Raw genomic sequence first — 10281 nt, forward strand, 5'->3', positions numbered from 1 at the left:
TGTGGCTCCTATTCCACCGCCACCTCCACCGGATCTTGGCGCAGATGCTTTTGATGATGATAGGGCTGCAGCCCGGGTTGCTGCTAATGATGCGGTCGCTACTTATGACCAGCAGGTCGCGGTTTATTCGGATGCTCTTTCCATTTATCGTGACGATCTGACTGCTTATACTCAGTGGTGTGATGATGATGCTCGTGTTGCGGCTGTCCTCACTTCCAGTGTTTTACCACAGTTTGCATCTGAGTTTATGGGCCTCAGTACTGCGTTTGAGATGTGGACTCGTCTTCGTCAGCGCTATCAGCCCTCTGGTGATGCTCTCTACTTGTCTGTGGTACGTCAGGAGCATGCTCTTCAGCAGGGAGACTCCACTATTGATGAGTTCTACACTCAAAGTTCTGCTATCTGGCGGCAGCTTGAAAACCTTCGCACTGCTGTTTGTGGCACTTGTGCGTGTTGCCAGACTATGAGGTCCGACTTGGAGTTTCAGCGTGTCTATGAGTTTCTGTCACGGCTCCGTGCTGAGTTTGAGCCTCGACGTGCTCAGTTGTTTGCTCGCGGTCGTGTTCCTATTTCTGAGGTACTTGCTGAGCTTCGTGCTGAGGAGACTCGGCTCCGTGGTGCTGGGTTGCTTCAGGTTCCATTTGTGCTTGCTGCTCGAACTGCTGCTCCACCAGTGATTTCTCGCTCCAATGCCCCACCGCTACTGCCCACTCCTAGTAGTGAGGGTCGCTCTCGTCCTCGTACTCATTGTGGCTACTGCAACAGGGATGGTCACCCCGAGTCTGATTGCTTCAAGAAGAAGCGTGATATGCGTAACAGGGAGCGCAATTCTTCTTCTGGGACTCGTGCTTCTTCATCAACGCCATCTACTGTCTCCTTGACTGAGCAGGATATTGTGAAGCTTAAGCGTCTACTTGCCGCTTCAGGTTCTTCGACAGGTACTGCATGCTCTGTGACTGGTGCTTCCAGTGCTGAGCGGCCACCATCTACACAGTCAGGTACATCCCAATGGGTTCTGGATTCTGGAGCTTCATTTCATATGTCTTCCGATTCTTCTATCTTGTCCTCTCTTAGATCTCTTGATCTTCCTATTAATGTTCTTACAGCAGATGGTACTTCTCTACCTGTGGCTAGTCGAGGGACTCTTTCCACTTCTTCCTTTTATGTTCCAGATGTTTCTCATGTTCCTCGCCTTACCATGAGTCTATTTTCCGCGAGTCAGCTTACTGATTCTGGTTGTCGTGTCATTCTTAACGTTGATTCTTGCACAATTCAGGATCGCCACACGAAGGCTCTGGTTAGAGCTGGCCCTCGCCGCCGTGATTCTCAGGGACTTTGGGAGTTAGACTGGCTTCATGTTCCGTCCGCTGCCACCACACCCGCCAGTACATCTGCTTTCGTCGTTTCAGCTATCAGCTCCTTCCAGCAGTGGCATCATCGACTTGGTCACCTTTGTGGTTCTCGACTATCATCTTTAGTTCGTCGTGGTCTTCTGGGGCCTGTCTCAGGAGATGTCTCTTTACACTGTCAGGGTTGTAGGTTGGGTAAACAGATTCAATTACCTTATCCTGCTGGTGAGTCGGTGTCTCAGCGCCCTTTTGATTTAGTACATTCAGATGTATGGGCCCCGGCTCCCTTTGCTTCCAAAGGGGGTCATCGATACTATATTATTTTTATAGATGATTTCTCCAGCTACACTTGGCTTTACTTTATGTCTTCTCGTAGTGAGGTTTTCACTATTTGTAAGCGTTTTGCTGCCATGGTTCACACTCAGTTCTCTACACCTATCCATGTGTTCCGTGCTGATTCTGCTGGCGAGTATATCTTTAAAATGTTGCGTGGTTTTCTTGCCGAGCAGGGTACTATTGCTCAGTTCTCTTGTCCTGGTGCTCACGCTCAGAATGGCGTGGCTGAGCGCAAACATCGTCACCTTCTTGAGACAGCTCGTGCGATGATGATTGCCGCCTCTCTTCCGCCTCATTTTTGGGCTGAGGCTGTCTCTACTGCCACATATCTCATAAACATTCAACCTTCATCTGCTCTGCAGGGTGGTATTCCTTTTGAGCATCTTTTTGATCATTCTCCTGATTATTCGGCGCTTAGGTTGTTTGGTTGTGTTTGCTATGTTCTCCTGGCCCCACGAGAACGCACCAAACTGACCGCTCAGTCAGTCGAGTGTGTTTTTCTAGGCTACAGTGATGAGCATAAGGGTTATCGCTGTTGGGATCCAGTTGGTCGTCGGATGCGTATTTCTCGGGACATGACTTTTGATGAGTCTCGTTCATTCTACCCGCGACCATCCTCCTTGACTTTTTCAGTAGAGGATATCTCTTTTCTCGCGTTTCCGGAAAAACCTCCCTCTGTGCCTAGTATTCCTATTCATTGTCCTGCTGTTGCAGATCCTACCCCATCCTCTCCTACGGTTTCCTCTCCTCCCTCATCGCATGACTCTCCACCTTCATTACCGATATCTTCTCCTTCTCCACCTTCATCACTGATACCTTCCCCTTCTCCACCTTCATCATTGATACATTCCTCGTCCCAACCTCCAGTGATTCCACCTCTTCCCTCCTTTCCTTTCCATTATACTCGTCGTCCACGTGTTGTGGATAAATCTATTGACGTGCCATCTACTTCTGGTGCGTCGTCCTCCTCATCCCAGCCGACTTATGGTCTTCGGGCTCAGCCTCGCCCTCCCCCTGACCGCTATTCTCCTAGTTGATATGGTCTTTCGGCTGTACTTGAGCCTACCTCCTATCGCGATGCTATTGTTCATCCTGAATGGCAGTTTGCGATGGCAGAGGAGCTTGATGCTCTTGAGTGCACCGGCACGTGGGATCTTGTTTCTCTTCCTTCGGTGTTCGTCCCATCACTTGTAAGTGGGTCTACAAAGTTAAGACTCGCTCCGATGGTTCTCTTGAGCGTTACAAAGCTCGTCTTATGGCTCATGGCTTTCAGCAGGAGCATGGTCGTGATTACGATGAGACTTTTGCTCCTGTAGCCCATATGACCACTATCCGCACACTTCTCGTTGTGGCTTCTATTCGCCATTGGTCTGTCTCTCAGCTTGATGTTAAGAATGCCTTTCTTAATGGTGAGTTGCGTGAGGAGGTTTATATGCAGCCACCACCCGGGTATTCTGTTCCTGATGGCATGGTATGTCGTCTTCGACGCTCTCTCTATGGCCTTAAGCAAGCCCCTCGTGCCTGGTTTGAGCGTTTTGCCTCTGTGGTGACCGCCGCTGGTTTTTCAGCGAGTGCTCATGATCCAGCGTTGTTTGTTCACCTTTCAGCTCATGGTCGGACTCTTCTTCTTCTATATGTTGATGACATGATCATCACTGGCGATGACCCTGAGTACATTGCCTTTGTCAAGGCCCGTCTCAGTGAGCAGTTTCTTATGTCCGATCTTGGTCCTCTTCGTTACTTTCTTGGGATTGAGGTTTCCTCCACCTCTGATGGCTTTTTTATTTCTCAAGAAAAGTATATTCAGGATCTTCTTACTTGTGCGGCTCTTAGTGATGAGCGCATTGTTGAGACTCCTATGGAGCTCAATGTTCACCTTCGCGCTTCTGATGGTGAGCCCTTGTCTGATCCGACATGTTATCGGCATCTTGTTGGGAGTCTTGTCTATCTCGCCGTCACTCGTCCAGATATCTCCTATCATGTTCATATCTTGAGTCAGTTTGTTTCTTCTCCCACTTCGGTACACTATAGTCACCTTCTTCGTGTTCTACGATATCTTCGTGGCACGATCTTTCACCGTCTCTTCTTTCCCCGCTCCAACTCGTTACAGCTCCAGGCCTATTCGGATGCTACGTGGGCTAGTGATCCTACGGATCGCTGTTCACTTTCTGCTTACTGTGTTTTCTTGGTGGTTCTCTCATTGCCTGGAAGACAAAAAAACAGACTGCAGTTTCCCGTTCGAGTGCAGAGGTTGAGTTGCGAGCTATGTCTCTTTTGACAGCAGAGGTGACTTGGTTAAGATGGTTATTGGAGGATTTTGGTGTTTCTGTTACTACACCTACCACCATCTTGTCAGATAGTACTGGTGCTATCAGTATTGCACGGGATCCCGTGAAGCATGAGCTTACCAAGCATATTGGCGTTGATGCTTCTTATGTGCGCGCTGCTGTGCAGGATCATGTTGTTGCTCTTCAGTATGTGCCTTCTGAGTTACAGCTAGCAGACTTCTTCACGAAGGCCCAAACTAGAGCGCAACATGGATTTCGCCTTTCCAAACTCAGTGTGTGGATCCACCATGAGTTTGAGGGGGGGTGTTAGTGATGTCTTTTGACCTTTTGCATTTAGTCTCTTGGCATTCTTCTGTAGCCTTTTGGCATCCTCTTGTATGTGTATATATGGTTGGCTTTGGCCTCCTAAATAATACAAGTCGCTATTCTCAACACTCCACACAGCTCAAGTTTAAGCAATCAACTCACGAGTACCTGAATCTCAAAAAACCTTCAATTTCATTTCCTACTAGCACTAGCACTTCATGTTTTGGAGCTAGGGTGTATGTCAAGGGCTCAATAGCTTTTAGTCCACCCTCGCGCTTGCGGATCCATCTTGCCCGTGGACTATGAGGAAACTGCATCAGCGCCTACCCTTTCCGGGCATGGAGCCCTGTCTGGCGGTTGATTGCCGACTCTTACTCTGCAACAAAACAGAACAAAATTTATCCCTTTCCATTCTACCAGAAAAAATTAATAAGCAAGCTCTGGTACTTTTCCTGCATCTGAGTATAAACAAAATCCTGAACGAATGACCGAGTATAAGACAGGGCAAGGCACATAGCATACTCATTTCAAAAATGGTTGGCTACATTTCCTCCACATTCATCAAACTATCCTTGATGTACTGAACCTCGGCACTTTGTCCATGCTGTTCCATTGCATCAGGACACCACCACAATTTGTAGGATTTATCAACTGCATCGAAACAACCCACTACAAGCAAAGTGCAGATTACCTTTTTGTCCAGCCAGGTGCTTGCGGATCCACCTTGCCTGTAGATTGAGCAGAACATCCATCAGCACTATCAGTTTGATCCTGAATCACAGCCTCTTGGTCTCCATCAAAGTGTGCTTCCCCCTCCGCCTCGTCAAGAGCTTCTCCATTGTCACCCTCGCTCTCGCTGAACCCGGACATGGCGGCGCCACCACCAGCTACAGTTCTCTCCTCGCTGCACGCCGCACCATTCAACATCTGCCCATATGACCCTTGACCAAATCCACCGCCCACAGCCCCCCTGGATCCATTGGCCGATACATCGTCTCCGCGCCCCCAGGGACCAATCAACTCCATTAGCGCCGCAGCGCTTGCCGCCTCGTTGGTGAAGATTGGCAGCCTGCGGGTGTTCATCGAATATCTGTAAGTCCTGCCGCTAGCTAGTAAATCCAATGGAATAAAATTTCTTTCTAAATGCAGTGCTTTCTTACTTGTCAACCGGCGAGACGGGGAAATCCATAGCCATGCCCGCGCCGCCGCAAATCGGAGAGCTTCACCGCCGCCGCCGCCCACCCAGACTCTATTTTTTCCCCTGGTCTCGATCCCCTTTTTTCCCAAAACAGAGGATGCAACTGGTGGACGGGGATGCATTTCAGTCAAGCACGGGCTGACTGGTGGGTCCAGCAGCGTACAGTACTAGACAGCTGCACACGGCGCGGGCTGGTGAGTGGGCTGGTCGAGAAACGGATGCGCGCTCACCCGCCGTTAACGCGACTCCGAGCCGTTGGCCGATGCTCTACGTACACGACCCCACGTCTGTGTATTCGCTCTTATTATGTATTCGTATATCAAACTGGATAATGTCTGGCCCAAATCCCACAGCACATACCCACGGCCCAGATTCCGGAATCATCTGGACCCGGGAGCCAAAACGCCTCTCCCGGTGAAGCCACGCTATAGCTGGGTAGTCAAGCGACTACACAGCAATTTAGCACGTCGAAGACTACCACGTCTGTCTACTTCGTCGCTAAAAAACAGGTTCTGAAAACTGACAAAGGAGGCCCATCTGTTATCTGTTTTTGCATGTGATTTGGCTGGCCCATATAGCAAAGGAAACTACACACGGACGTCCTAATTATAACTTCCCTAATTAGCCGATCCTCAAATCCCGTGATTACTCTTTCTACTCCCACATCTCTTCTTTTTCACCTTCCCATGTAATCTCTAATGGCCAACGGGGGCACACCGCCGGTAGGTTGGAGCACATCATGCACGGATGCACATGTTGGACACCAAGCGCTGACGCCGCCCGCCGCCCAGAATCACCACCGTAAGCACGGCCGCCTCCTCAGCCAGTCTCCGACTCGCTGATCATTACTCTTTCACCTAATGATCAGCGAGTGCACCGGGATTCTAGGACAAGATCCTTTTTCTTCTATTTCTACGCTAAATCTTCTTCCTCTTCCAATCTTTTTTCTCTTATTAAGAAATTAAGATCTTATTTTTCATAGTAAAAGGTTTGCTTTTTCACTTGTTAGGTATTATATTTGGTAGTGAAATACTGAATGGATAAATTTGTCAAAGCATTGCAACCAGAAATATATGTAAAATGAAGTATGGTCTTTTCTGTTCCTGTTTTTTTGTCCATGAATTTTTCCATTTAAAAAGGTTGACAACACAAGGTTTGGATCCTGGCACCGCCACTGCCAGCAAAGCCAACAAAATAAAACTACTTATTTTTTTGAACTATTAACAGTAGGAGTACCTCCTACTTCTTTAAATTAATAAAATAATTTGGGGGGAGAGCGGGGTCTGTACATGTAATTTTACAAACCCACCTCACATTCTTTGGGTGGGTAGATAGGGGGGGGGGGGTTAAGATAGAGAGTGTAACAAGGAAGAAAGAAAGGGTTTATGTTTTTCCTTCACCCTATAAGTGAGGAGAGCAAAATCTTCCCTAAACCAATAGAGCCAGGACTCCCTAGATGGAGAAATCCCACTAAAATGTTTCTTATTCCTCTCCTTCCAGATGCTCCACGCAGCCACCAGAAAAATTTCCATGAAGAGGGGCTGGATCCAGGAATCCTTTGCCGAGGCGATTTTTTCTAATCTGGATCCCCCTGGCTGCCAAGCAATGTGCAGGGTCGGCCAACAACTTGAGCTGAAAGAACAGTTGAAGAAGAGATACTCAACGGTTTCTTCAATGGTAGGCCACATAAGATGCAGTCATGGTTATCTGCTATGTTGTACTGCCTACGTTTCAACATATTCCGTGTATTTAGCCTGTCAGACAGCAATAGCCAGCCGAAGACCTCGATCTTCATCGTTGATTTAGACTTCCAGATCCACTTTGTAGCTTAAGTGAGCATGAACCACTAGTGCAGAACCGGGATTTAGCACCGGTTCGTAAGGGCCTTTAGTACCGGTTCGGCACGAACCGCCACTAAAGTGCCACCACGTGGCACGAGCCAGGGCTGGGTGCTTGGAGACCTTTAGTACCGGTTGGTACCACCAACCGGTACTAAATGTTTGGGGGGGTTTGGTTTTATTTTTTATTTTTCCTTTAATTTTATGTTTTCAATTTAATTGACAGATTGTTTTTATATTATAATGAGTTATTAAATCATTAGGTGAAAGTACCGCAGACTAGTTTCAACTGGATGCATGGATCCTAGTTTCAACTGGATATGACATATACTTGATCACTTAGCTAGGATCCATCCAGTTGAAACTGTATTTTTTTATTCTTTTTTTGCAAAACTACTAATGACGCACCGTTGCAAAGTGCGCCATTACTAGTTTAAACTAGTAATGGCGCACTATGCCACGGTGCGCCATTAGTATATATATATATATATATATATATATATATATATATATATTTACTTTTTTTGCAAAACTACTAATGGTGCACGACCAGGCTGGCTGTGTGGTGCGCCATTAGTAACCTAGGACCAGCTAGATATTTTGGACAGTCACACCTACACACTCATTTTCCCCACTTCATTCCCTCCACCTCCTTCTCCAAGCTTGTCGGCTGCCTCCTCCTCCTCACCTCATTTGCACCATAGATTCATCAAAATTAAGTGGTGAAATTACCTTTTTTTGATAGGTAAGTAAGGGGAAAGCTATCTTCATGTTGTAGATCTACTTTTTTCTCCCTAGCTCACTCCAACAACGTGCACATGCACTTTTTGTGGCCTAGCTAGATCTATATATGTTTATGGTGTTGCATATGTTTGTGGTGTTGCATATATGTTTGTGTTTGCAGGTACCGGTATTTGAAATGCGATAGTTGCCAATATTTTGCCGGAATGTTGATTCTTTTTCGTTTCGGCGAGAATTTTGGCACTATGCATTCTTTTTGGTCCTATTTTTAGGGAAAGTCATGTCAAATTTTTTCTTGGTTCTAAAATATCGTTTTGCTCTACCCCGCAAACGACCATGGTCTGCATGATGACCGAAGACATCGTGAATAGGTTTTTGAGCTCCGCGAAGGCCGAGACGGAGATAAGATGTCCGTGTCGAAGATGCAAGCTGAAGAGCCTTATTGCGGACCCGGATTCCGGGCAGGTGCGGGACCACCTGCTCTTGCGTGGTTTCATGGATGGCTATCGGTGGCAAGGTGATGAAGATGACTATGAAGTCGTCCATGGGGGCCGGGCAAGAAATGAGGAAGGGCAGCAAGACAACCACCGCGGCTCGGGCGGGCGAGAAGACGAAGAATCTCCAGGACATGATCATGACGGTGATGCTGTACACAGTCATCATGTAGAAGATGCCGGACATGATGATGAGGAAGATGCCGGAGCAAACGAAGGGCATGATCATGAAGATGATGTCGACGGAGCAGACGATGATGGAGCATCGATGGGATGGGTGCAGGACCCTCATATTCAAGAGCTGCTTCTCAAGCAGACGGATAACGCAAGAGCTGCCGCCCGAGAGAAAGCCAAGCTGGATCAACTAGAGATAGACACGGTTACTCCATTGTATGAAGGATGTAGACCCGAGGATACCCGCCTGAAAGTAACGCTCATGGCTCTGGAGATGAAGGTAAAACACAAAATGACCGACGCATGCTTCGACGAGAACATGTCATTCTGGCACGAACGTCTTCCCAAGGGGAACAAGTGCCCGACCAGTTTCGAGGAGGCGAAGAAAGTCGTGTGTCCTCTGGATTTACCGCACGTGAAATACCATGTGTGCATGAACAATTGCATCATTTATCGGGACGAGCACGCGGAGTCTACCATATGTCCGGTGTGCGGCGTCACTCGATACAAGAAGAGGAAGAAAGCTCCTCGAAAAGTGGTGTGGTACTTTCCGATCACTCCTCGTCTGCAGCGGTATTTCGCGGACCCTAAGGTAGCAAAGCTCCTGCGTTGGCACGCGGATAGGGAGGAGAAGAAGCGAGAAGATGACGCAAATGATCCGGAGATAAATAAAAAAGACAAGATGCTGAGTCACCCTAAGGATGGGAGCTAGTGGCAAGCGCTGAACTTCGAACACCCAGAATTAGGGAAGGATCCAAGGAACATCATGCTGGGCGCGAGCACCGATGGAGTCAATCCGTTTGGCAGCCAGAGAAGCACACATAGCACCTGGCCTGTGTTTGTGTGGATGTACAACCTTCCCCCCTGGTTGTGCATGAAGAGGAAGTACATTCACATGAGTATGCTAATTGAAGGGCCGAAACAACCAGGGGACGACATCAAACTATATCTGGGGCTGCTGAAAGAGGAGCTAGACACGCTGTGAAAAACGCCAGCCAATACGTGGGACGCCGCAGAGAAAGAATATTTCACTATGTGAGCCGCACTGCTCACGACGGTGCACGACTATCTCGGTTACGGATATCTCACGGGGCAGGTGGTCCAGGGATTTTCTGGATGCGTCAGGTGCATGGATGACACAACGTTTCGCCATCTAGATAGAGATCCCGGGTCTTCGAAAACCGTGTTCATGGGACATCGAAGGTGGCTTCGCGACGATGACCCGTGGAGGAAACGCAAGGATCTGTTCGATGGTGAAACCGAACCCCGAAGACGCCCGCGTACGAGGAGCGGCGAGGAAATAGACGGGCTGTTGAAAAATTGGAAAGATTGCCCACTGCCGGGAAAGAAGCAAAAGGCACCAGAGCCGGGAAAGAAGCGAAAGGCGCCAGAGCCGCTGCTGAAGGTATGGAAAATGAGGTCTGTTTTCTGGGACTTGCCGTACTGAAAGATCCACCGTGTGCCTCACAGCCTTGATGCCATGCATATCACGAAGAACGTGTGTGAGAGTCTGCTTAGTACCCTGCTCAACATGCCAGAGAGGACCAAAGATGGGCC

At 48.2% G+C, this 10281-nt stretch overlaps 1 protein-coding gene and 1 pseudogene across 1 annotated transcript; one reads left to right on the plus strand and one right to left on the minus strand.

The window, feature by feature from the left end:
* The first annotated feature begins 247 nt into the window (after positions 1–247).
* LOC147957351 (uncharacterized) lies at positions 248–1539 on the plus strand (annotated as a pseudogene).
* Positions 1540–4346: 2807 nt separating this feature from the next.
* Positions 4347–5596, minus strand: LOC125521180 (uncharacterized). Its single transcript, XM_048686231.2, has 3 exons — positions 5440–5596; positions 4971–5348; positions 4347–4655 (listed from the first exon to the last, which is right to left on the minus strand). The coding sequence occupies exons 1-3, from the start codon at positions 5472–5474 to the stop codon at positions 4580–4582; spliced, it is 489 nt and encodes a 162-aa protein (XP_048542188.1). The 5' UTR covers positions 5475–5596; the 3' UTR covers positions 4347–4579.
* Positions 5597–10281: the final 4685 nt, after the last annotated feature.

This window comes from Triticum urartu, chromosome 7A, assembly GCF_056163025.1.
Source record: "Triticum urartu cultivar PI428250 chromosome 7A, HENAU_Tu73, whole genome shotgun sequence".
Classification (NCBI taxonomy): Eukaryota; Viridiplantae; Streptophyta; class Magnoliopsida; order Poales; family Poaceae; genus Triticum; species Triticum urartu.